The sequence below is a fragment of the Macrosteles quadrilineatus genome, unplaced genomic scaffold (assembly GCF_028750875.1).
Source record: "Macrosteles quadrilineatus isolate MER2022 unplaced genomic scaffold, UCM_ALF_1.0 Scaffold_2__2_contigs__length_208266976, whole genome shotgun sequence".
Classification (NCBI taxonomy): Eukaryota; Metazoa; Arthropoda; class Insecta; order Hemiptera; family Cicadellidae; genus Macrosteles; species Macrosteles quadrilineatus.
The window spans coordinates 182,353,878-182,374,898 of NW_026542595.1; the positions used below are offsets into that span (position 1 = coordinate 182,353,878).

The window sequence follows — 21,021 nt, forward strand, 5'->3', positions numbered from 1 at the left end:
TTCAAACGCGGTATTATTGTATAGCTAAAAAAATTTTTACGATTAGTGGGTTTTTCTCAAAGAATTTTACAAACTTTTGTCGACAATGCCAATCAAAGTAAGGATAAGGAGACCACAAGTTGGTTCAGCAGCTGAAGTTATATCAGTGTTCCACTTCATCGGTGAATGTTGCTGACATGTTCTGTGATCCAAGTTTTTATCCGACTTTGCTTTGAAACGTATATCTAGATTGTGTCAGAACAGATTACAAATATTCTTGAGTAGTGTTTCTCTTCAGTAAACTTATTTCATCCGCGATTTTAAGGATAAATTGGATTATAAGAATCTTAATCTTATATATATCTTGATGACACGATTTTTTAGGATTTCATATTGAAATAGAAGTCTGGTTGCAAAGGGTATTTTTTTACTGATTAAGGTAATCATATAAAAACTAAAAGATCAAACCAGCAAACATTTTAGTACTATTATTGAAACTCTTTATTGACTAGGACTTGTAAAATAACAGGTGTCATAATAAAATAAGAGGTCAGCTGTAAATGAATGCCATTGAGACTGTTTGGAAATATCTGAGAATGATTGTCAGCAAACCATTTCTGTTTGCGATCTTAAGTTTGAGTTTAACAAAATATAATGGGTTTCATCAAAATACTTTACAGCTTAAATTAAAGTAGAAAAGTCAAAAACAGTCTCCAATACACTAAGAGACATGGCAGAACAGCTTTTCAGAATACTGATAATTGATATCGATGTGAACAGGAAAGATGAAAGATGAATTTAACTCCAAAGAAATAATACTTATTTGTTAAATATAGGGGTTTTAATATTAATTACGTTTTTGGTTGGTTAAAAAAAATTGATTTAAAAAAATATTTTTTGTATTTTGAAACCTATTTAAAATACTACTTAAAAAGATTTTTTTTATTAATTAATTTTTTTTACTTCTTAAGAAGATGGCAGGGCTATGGCTTTGTAAAATTTAGGTTAGCCTATACGGAAGTTAAAATCAAATACAAGACACATTTATCATAAAATTTCAGTTTATTAGTTTCATACAAAACTAGAGCGCAAAAGTCGCATTACAGACACATACAATGTAGGAATTGGTAGGAGTTAACAAAAAAGGCTATAAATACAGGCAGCTAACATAGTTGGGTTAAGGCGTATACAAGAACCAAGCGGACACGCTGTAACTATGGCACAGACGAAATGGCTTCAGAGAAAAAATAAACAGCCTTAATAGATGAAAAAACATTACAGAAAGGTCTATTGGCCAGAGTTTAGAGATTATCTGGCATGGCACATGAAATGGCAAACATACATCAGTATCAAAGCCAAAAAATATTGATAGTCTTAAAAGATGTACAATTTGATTATAAAATGTAATCTCCATTTAACTAAAATTTGAAATTTCAAAAGTCAACACAAAAGATAAATGTTTAAACCTTATAATAGTTTGTTTCACTAAGACATTCAGCACTAATTACATTAAATAACATAATTCCTTAAAATGAAATCCTTACAAATCAAAATAACAAGTACATTTATTGCTTTTTACATAATAGGAATATGTATATAAATATAATTCTTCCAGTAAAAAAATAAATCAAATAATTTATATGCTTTACATTAAGGCGGAAATGGATTTTTGAATAAAATTCTCCTAAACAAATAACATAATCAATGCAGTATCTTATTGTAACACACATTTATAATAGATTATTGCAAGGAATATTTTTCTATTATAGTTCTCAAACGTTACAGGAAATGTCATGAATAGTATAATATTTAAATAAAAAAGACTGATAAGGTTGATAGGTGGGACAAGAAGCACCAAATTTCGACATTAGCACGCACGATTACGAAAATAGCATCATTTATCAGTAAAATAATAATTAGAAAATTAGGTTATTATAAAAATCTAGATAGTTAAAATCATAGTTAATATCAGAATTCATAGGTTTCAATAACTTACTCTACTTTATACATTTGTATTATAAAACTTATAAATAAGCTTAGTCTAAAAAAACAAAATTAATAATGTTGAATTAAATTGAAAACAATACATAGGACTTTAAAAAGGTTAAGCCTTATTAAATTATCATTATAACTGCATTACAATGAGGAATAGCAACAATACGAGAAAATACTTATATTAGATAAAGCTAAGGCCCCATAGAGTTCGGAATACACATATGAAATATTTATATAAAACTCTGTGTGGATAGGGCAATTTTAATACAGTGGTACCTCAACAAAAAGACCCTCAATAACAAGTGGCACTTGATAACAAGTGTCATTTTCAAATACCAGCGATTTTATACAGTTTTATATTTAATTACATGATATTGTAAACCTCAACAAAACTGACAACAAACCGGTCTTATTTGATAATCCCACTTAAAGACTTGTTATTGAGGTTCTACTGTATTCAATAAGGATAAATATATTATTTGCTTCACGTATTATGATAAAGAATTAAAACTAAATATTTATGCCAGTAATTTTTTTTTCGTAACAATAATTTGTTTGCGTTAGATGTCAAAATAGCTAGGCAACAAACACCAGTCATTTCTAGACATCAATTACTTTCAGAGTTACTTCGTCTTGGACTTTGAGAATTAAAGATTAAATAAATGTTTGTAAACTTACTTTTTTTGTCTAAAACTAAAATATCAAAAAGATATTTTAAAATAAAATCTACCATAAAAATATATAAACAATATGTGATTCAGTAATAATATACTTAATATCAAAAACTCATAAAGTAAAGCCTAAGATTACAATGGCAATAGGCAATTATTTGTATGTACCTAAATTCAATCTGAAATTAAAATAAACAAACACGAACGTATTGTAGAATAAATTTGTCCACATTGAAAAGTTTCACCGAAACATACCCAGCAATTGCTAATTGAATTTACGACCAAACGTAACACGGTTGCCTCAATAAAAAGAAACCACACAAAGCTTACACCGAGATATCAAAATTGCAATTCCTTTACATGTTACTCACAACATTCACTTTGGGTAGCAAATGCAAAGCTGAAAACTCCAGTAAATAAAATCACTGCTGGAAATCTAAGGGGTGAATTGATGATATACAAAGGGATGTTAATGTTTTTCTTGGAGGGTTGGTAGGGTCAGGAGTCTTTGGGAAAATATGAGATCAAATATCTGCTGACCTATGAGGATCAATGCGATAGGATGAAACATGTTTTATGTAACAGACCGGAGAATATCTCTGACTCGACTGTTGATCCACAAAGCTAGCCCTTTTACCAGATTACCTTCAAGGTATTACTTTCGCTCCACGTGCTACAAGTTTATAAAAGTAAATGTAACAATATGTATTTCAAAGTTTACAACTAATAATGTACAACTAACAATGATAAAAATTAAAACATATTAATTATATTTAAACAATATGGCAAGAAACTGTTAACTATACATTTTCTTATAAGAAAACAAACACTCAAAGTTGCAAGTAATATTAATAGTGTATTAGGACCAAAAATAAAATTTACCTTGAAAGAGCATTTCGGTAATCGTTGAATAACATTTTGTTCAAAAATAATATTGTTCATAAATTCGTATTGGAACAGTTCATAAATCTTTAGTTTTAAAAACTACAGCTTTTAATGCTTTCTAATAGCATTTAACATTGCATACAAATCAAAAACTGTTTAAAATCTATGATTTTAACTTTTTGTGCTTTATTAGGACTATTTACAAAACAAAGCACAAACAATTGAAATCATAGATTTTCAACAATTTTAGATGTGTATTCAATGTTTAATGCTAATATAACTTGTTCAAAGTCTTGTTGAAATCTTAATCACTACATCTCTCACAGGGCCCTGGAAGAGATTATCAGTAGAAAATTACAAACTAAAAAATATAAATTCTTTCTCACCTCACAGTTACAGGTAAAGTCTACAGAAACTAGTACAAAACCGTCCAGTCACCGGTGAAGTGTTCATTTACTACGAGGGTCATTCATCCCACAGGCAGAGTTGCTTCTGACGGACGTAGTAGAGGTAGAGACTGCACTTGCGACACGTGCGGATGCCACACCTGTAGTTGGCTGTACGCGGGTTGGCCCCCCTGCAGTACTTGAGGCCGCAGGGGTACCAACCAATGCACAGCTCCAGGTGACAAGTACAGGCTTGCCACGGCGCATGGGTCTCTAGACATCTCTGTGGTGGAGGCACCAAACCGTTGTATTCTCTCACTGCTGCCAACAACGACGCTTTAGAGGAACCTGGAGAACATTTGAATAAAGTTGTAAAAAAGATTTTGTTTTAGAAATATAACGCATAAAAAAATTAAATTATTCCAAATATCTAAAAAGAGGGCATAAGCTAATGTAAACGTAAATGGAATTGTTCCGGTAAAATTTGTAATTATTTGTTTCAAAAATTAGAACTATACTTACAATTTAGAGATTAATATGTTCATATACTGACTAAAAGTGATAAAACCCATTCTAAACTAACCTACCGTATTACATAAAACGTTTGAACCAAATTTAATAAAAGTTGAATTATCTTTACTCGAGTTATCGAGCTAACAGATGTAATTATATGTATATAGAATGACTAGTAATAACTTGTTTAATTTAGAACTGATAGTGTTTTTAGGCTATGGGTACCTCAAAACAAAACAAGTAAATCAGCCCCGGGGTAGGTCTTACTAAGAGATCTAGGTTAATAGCTTATCCCCTATATAAGACATTTGCTAAAAGTATGTGTGACAGAAAAAAGTTTAAATAAGAACCCTACCAACAAAAAAATTCACATATTTATGCTGTCTAAAAGTCTAGTCTAAAAAGTAAATGTTATTGTTCTTTAGCTTTATAGTTAAATGTTACTTTAAAATTTCTTCAGTGTATATCACTGGCAAAGAAGCTATTATACTTCAATGGCTAGCAAATACCACAAGGATATGGCCTGAAAGCACTTGCAAAACTGTTGAAATCTTTTTCAACTGCGGTCAAAGTAATAACTAGTTCATAAATTCAATTTTAACCGGTTTTTACTTTTACGTTGACCAATTGAATTGTTAGTCTCACCTGGTAGCTGGCTCCACATGTCTATGTCGGCACGTCGGGTGTATGTAGCATCGCTGGCCTCGGCACACAACACCGGCACGTGTCTAGAGATGACTCCGGCACGTGCCACGTCCACAAACAGCTCCATAGTCATGTTCTCCCGGCCCCGGTCCTCCTCCGGCGTCCGCACTGTGCCAGGGTTTTTCTGCGGAGAGACATTTGACAAAATAACAACTGGAGAAAGAACATCACTATGACAATGCTTTATTAAAGGAAATTTTATATTTAAACTATTAGAGACGTTGACAAAAAGCTTACTAAAAGATTAATATACTTTTATGAATAAATGTTTAGGTTTAACACTTGAGGACTACATACCAGCTTGATATGTATTTCTTTTATGATCAATGTATCAGGTGATATGTACAATTAAGCTCTATTTATTGCATATTATAATTATATCTGAAAAATAATTGCAGAATTTTTACAGTTACATAATCCATCAATTCGACAACTTCAACATCAACATCGCAAGACACAATTTTTATAATCCGCTTGTACAATTTGTTATTATTTTTAGCAGACTACTGATTTTGCACACCAGACATTTCCAATACAACCTTGCTAACTTTTCTATAGTAATGTTGACCATTGTTTAACCTTCCGTCGGGCGCATTGATTTTCAAACACCAAAGGGCGCTCATGGAAGTTACCTCCGGGAGTACAAAAACTATACAATGATGAGTAAAAAACATTTTAATAGCGATAAAACTCTATGAAACACATTTATTATGAGTTATTACACTATTACTAAAGTTACCGGTATTACAAAGAAAATTGTATAGTAAAAAATAAAAATACGTAAGTGTTGTGGATAAAAATGATTTACTTTTTGTACTCATGCAGTACTATCGTATATTAGAAAACAAATTTTAATACTCTATGGCATAAAAACACGTAAATGGTCTAATACAAATAATAATTTTGTACAAGGACAATTCATTAAATTAAAGCTCTTATACAAAAATTGCATTAGTGTATGGCATAAAAACACTAATGGTATTATGAAAAAGATTATTATTTCAAGGATAACTTACTTTATCCAAGCTTTGTAGAAAAAAATGCAATGGTGTTTGAAATAAAACACCTATTGTCTAATGCAAAAAATCATTTATTAGAAGGACTACTCATTTTGTCAAAGCTCTTTTTCTTGAAAAAAAAAAGGTTTCCAAACTCACACACCATTATTAGTTCTTTCTACTAAATGTTGTTCCTTGTCTTCCGAACACTAGCCAACAATCTCGCAATTAGTTCTTTTTCATATATTTTATAGTATCCCTAATAAGGTCAAACACAGGGCGCTAACGGAAGCTACTTCCAGTAGTGACGCGAACCACCCCCTCCCCCCCACCAAGGTCGACTGACAACTGGGAAAGGGGTAAGAGAATATAAAACCGATTCCGCAAAAGAGGTTCGTGAGGTAAATCAGGCCACAGCCCTGCCATACACATACTATGGTTTTTATAACGAAAAAATTATTGACCAGGAGGTAACTTCCGTGATGCGCCTGATGGAAGGTTAAAGTTCTATACGTGTATATAGGCCTACTCCATCAATATTTTTGTCATTTAAATAAAGTGCAACATTATATGGACAGTTTCAACATATTGGTTCAATAGACATACCACATAGGCTTGAATTATAAATAACATTTTACTTTACTAGATTTCACACTATAAGTTACCTGTCTTAGTTTGGCCATGGCGTCAGGTGATATAAACTCCATTTTGTCAATGTGGTTGACAAAGCACATGACCTGATACTGGCTTTGGCCTCTTTCCTCCTCTCCCAGAACTAAGGCCTTTAATATCTGCACCTCCTGAAACATCGTAACGATTCATTGTAAATCACACGATAATTACAAAATTACATAATTCACAAAATCCGATATAAAAATGAGTTAGTCTTATGGTGTATAAATTTTGCCAAATTAAAATACTACCAAAATAACATTTCAAAAGCTTTGTTTATGAAACTAAATAGCTTCTTCATCAGAAAACTGCATTAGATTGATCTGCAGTTTGTAGAACAAGTTAAACGGACAGTGAGCACAATGAAGGGTTTCACATTTTGATCAATATCAGTGTGAGGCAGGCAGGTCCCTCATCACGTGAGTTACAAATTGTTAATCAGTCATGCAACTGTTGAGTTGTTCAAACAACATTCAGAACATCAGACCATGTCAGAGAGTTCCCAGTCTGCCAAAGTTTTTTTTTTTCTTCAAACATTCTGTTTCCTGTAGCTTGTTGCAACTAACAAAATAAGGGATCTGATAAATGAAGAATTATTACTGCTACTAATAGGACTTAGCAATACATTTGACAGTAACTTACATGTCTAAAGTCCACCAGTTGTGTGACCAAGGTTCCGTCAGATCTCTGGAACTCCAGCAAGACCGTGTCATCACTGACATTGGCAGATATTGTCTCTTGTAGGACATCTCCACCCTGGAACAGAACAAACACTGCTTGGTAAATAACACTTGGTAAATAGCAATAGTTAATTATTGAGGTGGGGATACCACCTAGGTGTGTATTGTAAACCCATGAATGAGTGGAGGACGAGTGTAGAAATGGAGCGAGATGATCTATGTAGATTTGTTACTAAGCTGTTTCATTAGTCAGGACTGAGACTAGTTTTTTGATATAATCTTATTACTTGTAACTTGAAATTATTGAAAAAAATTAAACCATTCAAATAATTTTGAACCCCTCTCCAAGAGAACATTGAAGTATATCAACGATTGTAGTCAAATAAACTATAAGCTAAAATATATTTTAGAGATGAAAAAAATGTAAAACAGAAAGAAGGAACATGTCGGCCTTAGACACTAACAAGACTACAAGATGGCGTCACTCATCCTACACTCGTCCGATACTCATATTTGGGTTAAAATACGCACATAGTGGTGTCCCCATCTTAAATAACTGATATACCTAATTGATTGATGTATCTGATTTATACTAGGGTTATCAAATTATATTTAAATCTTTTTATACCAGTTTTTTAATAAAGATGTACAGATTAGTTTTATTCAAGAACATTTTATTTTCAACTTTCAAGTCCCATTTAGGTTTACCATACTACTGTACCTGTTCTGGTATTTAGTACCAATTTCAAGTAAACTCTTTTTTACTTGATCTTTCGGACCATTGGACGTTTTACAGTTTTACGTCATAGCAGTATCTCTGAGAGTACTTAAAGGATTCTATTCTATAATCAGTGTAACCAAACACTATATCCGCACAATTTAGGTTGTAGTTTGATGACTCATCTAAAGTTTACAGCTACAGCTTGTTCCCAAACTGGCAGTTCTGTTTAAGTTATATGGCTCCTCAATAATTTAAGGCTAATGCAATATTGATAACCCTAAAAGGTCAAACTCTGCCGGGACAAGTGGTAGAACTAATGCAAATGTTTGTGCGTTGTCTCGTGAAACATAACACAACAAATGTAGTGTTTGAATAAAAATTTAAATTTTAATTAGAATATTACAAACAAATTACTACACTTTCTAATATTCCCTTGAATTGTTCTACACCACCTCCTAGATACAAATAACAAAAATGTCAAATTTTAAATATAATAAAACATGTTATGAAATTCTACCGGTGTCAGTTATTGACCAATAGTAAAAAACAAACAAAGAATTATCTAATAAATAATAGCAATAAGGCACAAATATAATATAAGTGTAATATTTATATATAATATAAATATAATACAAATCGCGATCTCCATTAAAATAAGTTCAGAGAAATTAAATGTACACACAGCCTATATTAATGGAAGAAGAAAAATTTTTTTACTAGGAATAGCATTTAATATAACACAATATTCCAGAGAAGGACTGATGCAAAATTCTTGATTTAATATTTAAAATTTTTACTTTAAAATAACATTCAAGTTGAAGGATTCTGGAAGAGCTCTAATAATCCTTAAAGTAGAACATACTCTGCACCCATATTGCCGACTTAAGCTGATGTGATGCTCTGCTCCTTGTATGGGTATATTTAACATGTTACAATAGAGTTATGATTCTGTTAAAGTAGATTCTAATTACCTGTCAAATCTGTGGTGTGTTGACATTGTAATATAATCAAACCAACTAGGCCTAAATGAATGTTTCAAAAAGTATCATACTGGGTATACACCACTTTCTTTAAATAAAAAAAATCTGTCCTCTAGTATAGAATATTCCGCAATATTAATATCTAAACATATGAGTTGTTTTTATAGCGCAAATTCCTAGAGTTTTGGAAACCAGAGGTACGAGCGATTTTAGGATGTATAAGTGAAAATTTAGTTTTTTGCTATGTAGGTAATTTACATGATTACATAATCTATATTTCTTTTCATAGTTTTTGGATGAAACCAATGGTATAAAGTACTTAAATAACTTTAATATTTCAATCTAAAAAACTTTCTTTGATTTATTGATCAATTTAAATTTTAAAACATTGACCTTAAGGACTTTTTGGCCTCCTAGTAAAATCAATGATCTTTAGAACTTCAGCGACCAGTTAGTAAACGCCAAGTAAAGAAACAAAAATGACAATCACACAATTTAATTTACAAATCAAAAGAACAATAAATGAAGTTAAAGCAATATTTAGTTTTGTGTAACTAAGTCCTAATAGGCAATGTGATTCCTATAATAGGCCTAGTTTGTTTACTGATCAATACAACTGTCAGTGATTGAAGTATTGTAGAGTCAACTCATGGTTTATTCACATTTGTCACTCCGAGTATTGACGAATGACACAATTTGAGTCTTCTACAAACAGACTTCAGTCCTTGACATCGACAAGAGAAGCTTTCACACATGTGGAATACAACTCCTACCTTTCAGTGTTATTACAACTTGTAAAATCGATTGGAAGCTTTCTAACTGATAAAACATGTTATATATATATACACACTAATCCCCACTATATTTCATCCAATTTTAAAGTATTGGTAAAAAGTATATATAATATGAATTTAAACAGATGTTTTTGTTGACGGACCAAAAAACTAAAAAGGAAATCGGTCTCGGGTCCAGGTCTTACCATGAGTACTACGGTAATAGCTTATTCCCTAAATGGGAAATTCGCTAAAACCTACAAATTACGCTAAAGCCAAGACGAGGTCAAGTCTACTGGGATAAGACATGCAACAGTAGACTCTGAACATAGCGTATGGACTGGACTGTGATGATGTTCCTTTAATAACACTATCAAAAGAACTGCATTCAGTCCATTAATGTTTTAAGAAATAAAAAAATACAAATTAAATTAAAATATACGTTAGTTAGGTAATACTCCAAAATTTGCATTCCATAAAGTTGCTAAATGTTGATGTTTTTTTTTCATATTTGTTCCTCCCCCCAATTCCTTAATCTTAATTTTATATACCAAATTACAAAACTCAAGTGTAATTCCTTAGAGCTACATTCCAGAACTAATCTTCTATTATTTTTGGAATGTTACATAATTTTAAATTATAAAAGGTATAATGTTACCTGGATCTGCCAAAGTAATCCAAATGCTGTCTAACGACTACGCGTTTCGAAGCAGTATAAGCTTCATCTTCAGGTCGTCAAGAACACATTTCACTCATGAGAGGTCGTCAAATAAATATAATTTTTACACATACATGGACGGAGAATAGTTACTGTAGGCCTACGAACCGCGTGCGCGCACTTAGACAGGTTAGTCATGACTGCGGCGGTGAGCGTTGGTCCCGTGAACTTTGTCCCTTGCCGGTCAGCTGTTCCTGGTTAGCTATTACAGTATCATACAATGCGTTTGACTGGAAATTTAGTTTGTCGTTTAATAGATCATAACTATGGCTTTTTGTTGCTTTGTATATTTCGTACTCTTCTATGGCGTTCATGAAGCTTCCTTTTGTGCAAAAATGTAGGGGTGTCATATTTGTTTCAAAATTTGTATAGTTATGATTTTCGTTAATGAGATGGGCTGCATAATTGGATTTTAAATGATTTTTTGCTTTTGGAAGGTGTTCTTTGAATCTGGTTTTGAAAGCACGGCCGGTTTGTCCTATATAAAAACTATTGCAATCATCACAGGATAATCTGTAAACTCCAGTTTTTTCACCTGTTTCTAGACTATTACTGGACGAAGGATTAAGTACCTAATCGTTGTAGTTTGTTCGAAGTTCTAAACGCTACCCCGATGTTCTTCTTTTTTAGTTCGTGTTTCAGTATATTCGGCAGCCTTGTACCATACTCTGATGTTACAAAGATTTTGTCAATTTGGCCACCTACTCTGTTAATATCGGCTTTTTTCTTTAATTGGTTTTTGACAAGTTTATCGATCATGGCGGTTTTAAACCCATTTCTTTGGGCAATGTATTTTATCGTGTTTAATTCTTTGTTAAAATTATCTTGGCTTAATGGAACGGTGAGTAATCGGTGAACGAAACTAATATAAGCTGCCATTTTTTGTGTTGTAGGATGGTGTGAAGTTTCATGGATGGTTGTGTCGGTTAGCGTAGGTTTTCTGTAAATATCAAATTCAAACGATTTTTCTGTTTTAATTAGTGTTATGTCAAGAAAGTTTAACCTGTCGTTGCTTTCCAATTCTATGGTAAACTGTAGGCTAGGGTTTATTTTATTCAAATACTTAGTAAATATCTCTAGTTGTCTTACGTTGCCATCATACAGGATTGCGATGTCATCAACATATCGGTGGTAAAATACAATCTTATCTTTGTAGCGGTTGTTATCTGTCCATATGTTATTGTTTTCGAAACTGTTCAGATATATTTCAGCTAGGATTCCTGAAAGTGGGGATCCCATTGCTAGTCCATCGTTTTGTATATAATATTCATTGTTAAAGGCGAAGTAGTTCTGTTGGGTTACTATTTTTGTTAATGCGATGAGTTCATTAATGGCTTCCTCACTAAGATTAGAATTGCTCTTTAGATTGTCTTCTAGGATATTGATTGTATATGCCAGGGGTACATTTGTGTACAAATTAACTATGTCCAGCGATGCCAGTGTATATCTAGGTTTGATTTCAGTGTTACTAGTTTTGTGAATTAAATCCATACTATTAATTAGACTATGACTGTTAGGTAAAATAATTTGTTGCTTAATTATCCTTTCTAGGCCTTTAGCGACTTGGTAGCTGGGTGCTGGCATATAATTTACTAGAGGGCGAATGGGAATTTTATCTTTATGCAATTTCGGTAAACCTTTGAGTTGTGGTGCTTTGGCGTTGATGGGTCTCCTGATTTCTGTATCGGTGAATAGCGTTAAACTTTTATTTAGAGCAGTATTTAAGGTTTTTGTAAACTTGGTTGTCGGATCTTTGTTGAGTCTCTCTAAGTTGTTTTTGTTGATAAAATCTAAAACCTTAGTATTATAATCATTTTTGTACATGACAACTAGGGAGACTAGGGACGACCTGAAGATGAAGCTTATACTGCTTCGAAACGCGTAGTCGTTAGACAGCATTTGGATTACTTTGGCAGATCCAGGTAACATTATACCTTTTATAATCTAAAACAGTAATCCTGAGACAAGAAACAACATAATTTTAAACATTAATTTAGTAATAATTATAAAATATGGCAAAAATTGGATATGGCAAATAAGGTAAAAATGTAAAATTATGATTTTAATTATGTGTGTACACCAGGGGTTCTGGAAAATTACAACGAGTCATCTGCCAATTAATGAATATCTAATTAACCATGAATATGACAACACGACAACAAATTTGACTATTTTTACTCTTCCTCTTTGGTAATGCTGTCATGTTACTTTTAACTAATTATCTGCAGAAGAAAAGAATATTTATTTTATAGAGTTAAATGATTTAGCATCTGTAGTAGGCATAATTTATGCATGTAACTGATGATTAAATATTTTGTCCAACACCTTAATAATTTAAAATTTTTGGAAAATATTTTTATCCAAAAATTTACTTCATAGTTCACACACATTCTTTTAATATATATTTGCAGTCAATGGCACCAAGCACTATTTTTTTAATCTTCAGAAACAATAAGGTTTGGTCTTAAACAATATTGCTTTGCTGATAAATTTTATAATTCATGAGTCAATAAAAAAAAACTATAGTACAAAAATATTATTTTACAAACTTAAAAATTCTACTAAAATAATTTTAAACAATATTTTACATTTTCTCATAGGCCTAGTATATATTACTTATAATACAAAGGGAAAAGGTGTGAAGTTAACAAGTAATGTTAAGGTTAATTGAAAATAAATTGCATAAAGCTTAATACTAAACAATAGAAGCGAATAAGGGACAACTTTTAAATAAAATAAGGTAAAGTAACTTGGTCAGGCTTTTGTGGCAAAAGTCAGCCCAATGTTGTTGGCTCACGTCTCTAGGGTTAGAGATGAACCTTTTACATTACCTCTCATATCCTGACTTGTACATTACATTTTCCTTATGTACTCAATGATAATTCATGCTTACGATCTTTTTTATGATTTTAAGGTAAGTGTGTTGAACAAATGTTGTTTCATGGTGGGCTTTTAAAATTAAAACCCCATAATTTTTGTTGTCCTTGGGTAGTGTTCATATTTGTCATGAATCTGTAAGCTAAATTTATGAAGTAGAACCACCAACAATCAATGGAAAAATATTTATCACTAGCGTAGTGTGAAGTGTATATGGTTAATGGTAATTCTGAAACACTGTGCAAGTGGATATCTACTAAACATAAAAAAAATAAAAGTTGTATGGTCAGCATTAGAATACATGTGAGTTTCAAGTACAGTAGTAGTAAGTTGAAGAAAACTTAAAATGTGCATTAAATTTCCATATGTAACTATGCAAAATGTAAAAAGCGCCTTTAGCTGGTATTAGGATCTCGTATATTTTAAAGTTATAAGTTAATATTTAAAAATGTCTTCAATGTGTTTCATTAAAGTTCGATTAAATTTCCTCCAAGTAATCACAGTACTGTATTGACTAGTTCATTCTCTCTAAGCAATTCGACTGTCTAAGCTACAACAGTGATGCTGCTGCAATTGAATAGAAGAGACACAAACACAATTGAGTAGAGTGTAGTTTATAATTAAATTTGAATTCCATTAGTCCCAGATACGACTAGGGTAAGAGATACAAAATTAAGTAGAGTGCATATTATAATTCTATTGACCGGTATACTATAAGTCACAGTTAAAATTAGTACAACTTATAATTCTAAAAGTCACTGATATAATTTGATCAAGAGATACACAATTAAGTAGAGTGTGGCATATAATTCTATTGGTTCACCACCAGTCTCATGTATAACTAGGCCAAGATATACACAATCAAGTAGAGTGCAGTATATCGTTTTATTGGTCTCCACCAGTAAAATGGTAGTCTGGATGTAGTATGAAATTGTGTTTATGGCTTCGCCTATATGGTGGGGAAGATCCAATATTATTTTAGAATTATTGTTTTGTAATTTTTGTTTCATGGAATAAATTATGTTTGATTTGATTTGTTTTTAATCTGGACTGACAAGTTTTTTTTTGTTTTTTTTTTTTACTTCAAACAATCAATTTAATTACACATACCACCAAGAGTATGTTTATCTTGATTTTTAGCAAATGTAATAAGGATTTAAAAGGAAATTTTGAGCCTGAGTACGTTTCAAGCTGTAAACACGGTACTGAGAAATGTAGCCAGAGCTCTGATTTTAGAATATACATTCAGAAACATGTGTTTAGTTGCTGGCTAGTTTTTCTGTCCTCATACATCCTTCACACATACTTGTGAATCAACCTAAAACTCTAATCTCACCTATCTTATCTCTATCCAAAAAGCTGAATTAAAACTTTTGGAACAAATAAAGACATGAGTGGTGTACTCTCTTTAATCTATGGTTTTATTTAGTGGAATGAAATTCAAACAAGAAATGTCCTTCAGTACCTACATTATCTAAAATAAATTAAGAAATTCTTTTCTAAAGTTATGAAATTTAGAATTAAAAGGGTTTGTTTATAGTTCCTAAACAAATTAGTTGCTTGTGAACATAATCTTGAGCATTTATTCATCTATTCTGATCTATTAGTATTCATGACTGGTGTGATGGTCATACAAAACCAGTGTGTGATGGACACAAACTGTGTTGAACCCAATATATGCTTAGGACGCTGTAATCTCATTGGCTGGACGTTTCACTGACATAAACTTCCACCAATAAAGAGTGGGACTGATCAGAATACTAAGTTTCTTCAATGTCGTTATAGCAAAGTCCTTATATACTTTATCCAATCACAATGAAATATAGCCAATAGATGTCATGGTATGTTTAGTGATGTTTAGTTGTAGTTTAGAAAATTAGTTATTTAATATTATGAAAAAAACACATTACAGAGGAAACACCCACGAGAGGTATTCATTATACAATAAACAATGTTCTTTTAGTATTATTTATTAGCATTAATTTATTAGTATTATTTATTAGTTTTTTTTTTTTTTTTTTTTTAGAGTAGGCTATGATACTTTCAATAAAAAAACCCTTCAACTAAATTTATTACGGAAAACAAAAAGATTTGATTAAAGTTAACCTGATTAAATGATTTGACTCAAAGGTTTGAAGGAGTAAACATCAAATAAGATTTCTAAAGAAAATCTCTTAAGTGTTAAGTGGACTCGGCCATTTTGCCTCCCTACAGAGCTCTAAACAACTTGACTGACTTAATTAAATTTACTGCACTCAAATACAAACTAGTCACACATCTGGGACTCATTAGATTAACAAAAGCTTGTGGAAACTTACAACGGCATTGTTGGGTCCAGTGGTGACAGTCTTACTTCTGTTGTTTAGCTTTGAATCAATACAAACGAGCAAAATTATAATGTCAAATATGTATTTAATTTTGTGATTTAATTGCATGGCTTTGAAATAATTGGATTAATTACGAATCACTTTAAAATCATGTCATGTCATAAAATCATGAAATTTTTTATTTATAAAGGTAAAAAAGGCCCATGTTTAAACTAACAGTGTTTTCCCATTTTAGTTAAATAATTCTCCAACACAAACCTCTTATCTCATTTTAATTATATAATTATTGAGCATGGTCCCCCCTGGATTGGGCTTAACGTGTACCAGTGTCTGGTTGAAAGTAAAGACAGCATTATGGTTTAAATTTTAATTAATTATATAATTAGTTACGACTTTCAAACAGTAACAATCACGGAATATATAGTAGACAAATGGTTTTTTTTTAATTGCTCAGTAATTAATCAAAAACTGACTAATTAGTTTCCTAACAAAAAAAAAAACTGTGATACAAAAATTTATACATGGCATATAGTATTATACAAGGTACATAATAATACAAATAAGTTGAAATGTAATAATCAGTTTTAAGCATTAAAAGGGGTAAAATAGAGTTGAAACATTTATAAGGTCTATTTACTGAAAGTCAAGGTTAAAGATTCCCAAATAGGGTATAATACAAGGTGGATGAGGTGTAGAAATTTAGTGAAATCATTAAACTAAAAGATTGAGGTGCAAAGATTATTAAGAACATTTAGAGGTTTTAATAATGTGCAATTGAGGTGTAAAGATCAGTTAAAAAGGTTATAAAAGATGTGTAATCAGATTAGGTAAAACACTGTACAAGAAGCCCTAAGGAAGAGAACATTAGCTTAAATAACTTAAGCCGTCTTACCACCCTCACCTGGTCAGTGGTTTTATATTGTTCCTTTTAGTTGGGTTTCTTTATGCTAGTTTTAACTCTTAAACTCTAGATTTTTTAACCACAGTATTTTGTTTTGTCCAACCAGTTAAACAACCCATATTTCTGCTAGGGAATTTAACTATCACGATGTGCAATCAAGTACGGTACATCCTAATAGGTACCTGAGAAAATATTTAGTATTTGTTTAAGGAGAGGATCGAAGCTAACTATTCTTAATGAATAACTTAACAAACTTTATTGATTTTGCGAAGCCTCTTACGTATGCAAGTTCTTCTTTTTTGCTGACGATATTAAAATCTTCACCAAGGTTACATCCAACTGCATCCAACCAACAAATTGAGATACACAAAATCTCACGAGAATTGAATATTGGTGCTTTCCATGCAGCTGAATGCAAAAAAAATTCAGGTGATGACTTTTGGAAGAACCAAATCGCTGCCGTCCTTCAACTACTATCTTAACAGCCACTGGACAGAACCCTATCGGTTAAGGATCTTGCGAGGCTTGGAGGACTCACACCATACTTGAAACCCTGGACTTCATATTGCTAAAATTTGTTCCAAAGCTAACTCTGTTCTTGGGTTGATAGCCTGGTCATCTAGAAATTCTTTATCCATAGCATCAGTAAAGGTCTTGTACAACTCTCTTGTCCGACCAATTTTGGAGTGCATACTCCTTTTTGGTCTCCTCATCAGGTTGGCCACTGTAACTCCCTGAAAATGGTCCAGAGGCGCTTTTTCCGGCTGCTTGGTGTTTGAGATGGTATTAACTATCTTGATGTGAACGTCCACGAGATCGCAGTGCACCGTCGTGTGCTTTCACTCACATCGCAGAGCTTTTGACCTTTTCCTGCTCTTCAAGATCATCAATGGTTTTGGTAGACAGTCCTAAACTACTTTAACTGATCAACAGACTTCCATGACCCAGTCACCTCCCACAGATCTCAACCCTTCTCCAAGCATCACCAGCCGCTTACAGTCCCTCGTTTACATCGTCTGGGGAATGCAGTCCAACTTGAAATCTTCGGAGATTTCCTGAACTGGTTCCCTGGCTTGAATAGTCTGCCACTCTTCAGAAGTCATAAGTATTTTATTGCATAAAACATTCTTCATTACAAAGGCAATAGTGAACAGATGCATGGTCAATCAATAAGTTATAAAAACTAAAAGTAAAAAGTTACAACAAGAACAGCACAATTGAGAGAAAGTTACCAATTCAAACAAGTTAGTAAAAAGACAAATTTAAATGAAGATCTTGAAGCAATATCAGAGAAAAAAAACAATTAAAACATTCTGTGTCATATTTTACATAAACTAATGAATTAATGTCACGGTCATTTAGGAAATCTGCCAGGAAGTAATATGATTTCTCCACCAATAATGATTTAGTCCAAATTTTAAATTTTTGTGGTGTATAGGATTTTATTTTTGCGGGGATCTTATTATATAGAGAAATCCCCATATAGATGGTTTTTTTTTTCAAAATGAGAGTGTTTATGAATTGGATAATTTAGCAGATTTGGGTTTCGGGTATTATAACTATGAGTGGGTCTAAATTCATCAAAAAGTGTATTATTTAAATGAACAAAATTTACTGTTTCATAGATGTACAAAGAAGTCAATGGCATTATTTTTAATTCCTTAAAAGAACGACGACTAATCTTCAGTCACTAATCTTCAGAAGATTAGTGTTTACATGGGCTATTGACCAGATCCAGCTTAAGTCAATGTGCTTTTGGTGGTGCCTCTAAAGAGCCACATAATCAGTGAGAGCAAGAGCCGCAATGTTAATATCATTATACATTCGGTCAATTTAAATTATTTTTTTGAGTATTTATCACTGTTTACGCTTTGTCATTTATTATTGCATATTACCTTCCAATACACAATCGCATGAAATAATTCATTCTAGTTTCTTGTATTTACTATTTTCAGCCAAATTAATTAAGCCAAGAAAGTTGCATATTTAGGCTATATTTATATGTATCAAACATCAAGAAACTTTACTAAAATGGTTATTGCTCTGTACAAATAAATTAATTAATTAAATACTAGTGTACATGTTGCTCGAATTCGAGCAATTGCAAAGTATTACAGGAGTTATTTCAAAACGAATAACAGTCATATTTACAATGAGTTTAAAAGAGTCAACTCAAAGATTACCGGTGTGTAACTCAGACCATGTTTATCTTCGTTATTGATAATCCTATAAAGCATTCGAGCCGGTTTTCTCCTTCTCAAAATGCCTCGCTGTACATGCAACACAGGTCATTGATAGAGGGCCAATTGAGAACGAAAAGTCGTTTTGGGGTAGTGTTAGATCGCATTTGTAACCTAATAGTTGAGATTGTCCAGGGTCAGGTGCTGACTGTGATGAGTTAAACCTATAACGCGTCACTGTTCTGTAGCTGCGGTCGTTATCACGATTACGCCTCCTGTCTATGTTTCGTTGTCGTCGCGTCGGAGGCATTTAAAAGAATAAGCAACAAATAAACAAATTATAGCTACACAAAACAACGATAAACGCACAAATTTAAGTTACAACCATACTAACACAATCCGTCTTGGGGGTTATGTTTACACAAACTCAAATAGTAAATAAATGTACTCAAGGCGTATCATTGAATTGAAAAATAAATTAAATTAAACAGCTGATCAAAATGTAAACAATTGTGTTCTCCATAAGGATAACATGGGAACTTTCAAAGTAACTGGGGCAGAGCCCAAGGGACTTAAAAAAAAATGTAAGGCCAGTTTGCAAATCTACGCGACACGCTCTTTCCAATGAGACGTCAATGGATAAAATCGGTTAAGAAATGGCGGAGGAGTTCAACCGACAAAGTTTCATGTAGCGTATTAATTATATAGATTCAGTATTCCTAGAAGTATTTAGTAAGTCAATTAGTCCTACTCTTGAGTAACATGGAAGATTTTAATATCATCCTTGAATGTTAAGACTCTTTATGGAAGAAACATTTAAATGTCATTAAAAATGTTGGGTCAAATTATGGGAATTGTTAAAAATGTTTGAACATGTTAAACCTAATTCTCCAGAACATTTAAAGTTAATTTCCACCTAATATTTACCTTAAAAGCAAAGCCAACAACTTATATTCAGTAAGATTTTCTTGAGTTATTAACTAAAACTTTTTTGCACATAAAACAGCCAAAGTAACTAAAATGTTATACATGATTCTAAAAACTTCAATTATAAAGAAGGATGGTCATACTCCCGCAAACCTTCTGGGAAAAATAAAAATTTAGAGAGCAAAGACAGTTTATTATTTCAACAATAGTTGTTGGTGGTTTGGGCTATTTTATGGAAATTTCACCTCATTTCTTGTATGTTTAAAGGCATATTACTCGGTCAGGAATTATAACTCCTTTACAAATTAGAAAATTCACTAACGATAGGCTGGTAAAAATGTTCAGTTTTAAATTAAAATATAGGCCCATTAATAAACTTTGTTAAAAATGTTTACCATTTAACATTATTCCACTTTATTGTCCCAACCGTTAGTTAATTCATTTAGTTACATCTAAAAACATTGAATATGAAAATGTCCAACAAACAAATGATTACCATACCGGTATTTGCATATTTATGTGTCATGTTCAAAAGCTATCAGAGGTAATGAAATATAAACATGGTTAAATTTGTTGTAACAAATGATGATCCTCGGATCAGGTTTAATGAGATGTTTCATTATTGAAGTGGTCAGATTCATTTGCCATTATATGACCAAAGTAGGTTTGTAAACAATTTTCTAATTAAAATAAATTTTAATTAAGGAAAATTATTAAATTATCCTTAATTGAATCAATGCACTGACATGTTAATTAATTTTATGCTGTTAAACTGTTTTTTTTATTGTTAATTATTATTTGCTTTATAGAGCAGAGTGAGCTAAGATCTTTTACTACACTATTTCATTTTAATTCCACATACTCCTCCAAAGCAACAGAAGCAATCCACGATAAATTCCACATGGTCATAGTATCCATCTTTAACTAAAGCTTAGCAACTTTTATGCTAGACATTTCAAACTTTTAATCAGCTTATAGTCATCATATTAACAGGGTTGCACGAGTTTGAACATTGCATAGTTTTAAAATTGCAGCTTCTGAAATGTGTATCATCAACCATTTTTACATGTCCTAAACGAATACTGCAATGCACAAACTAAGTTCTGAAGAATAAGAAATTAACTTTTCAATTA

At 31.9% G+C, this 21,021-nt stretch overlaps 1 protein-coding gene across 1 annotated transcript in view; it reads right to left on the reverse strand.

Annotated features, from left to right (window-relative positions):
* Positions 1-1,028: 1,028 nt before the first annotated feature.
* The window catches only part of LOC128987434 (out at first protein-like), a 28,924-nt gene continuing 8,931 nt past the window's right edge, over positions 1,029-21,021 (reverse strand). The window contains exons 2-5 of the mRNA XM_054408276.1: positions 7,447-7,560; positions 6,798-6,932; positions 5,075-5,258; positions 1,029-4,264 (exon numbers count right to left, since the gene is read on the reverse strand). Coding sequence (XP_054264251.1) covers positions 3,996-4,264; positions 5,075-5,258; positions 6,798-6,932; positions 7,447-7,560 — 702 coding nt within the window. The 3' untranslated portion in view covers positions 1,029-3,995. The remainder of the gene's footprint in view (positions 4,265-5,074; positions 5,259-6,797; positions 6,933-7,446; positions 7,561-21,021) is intronic.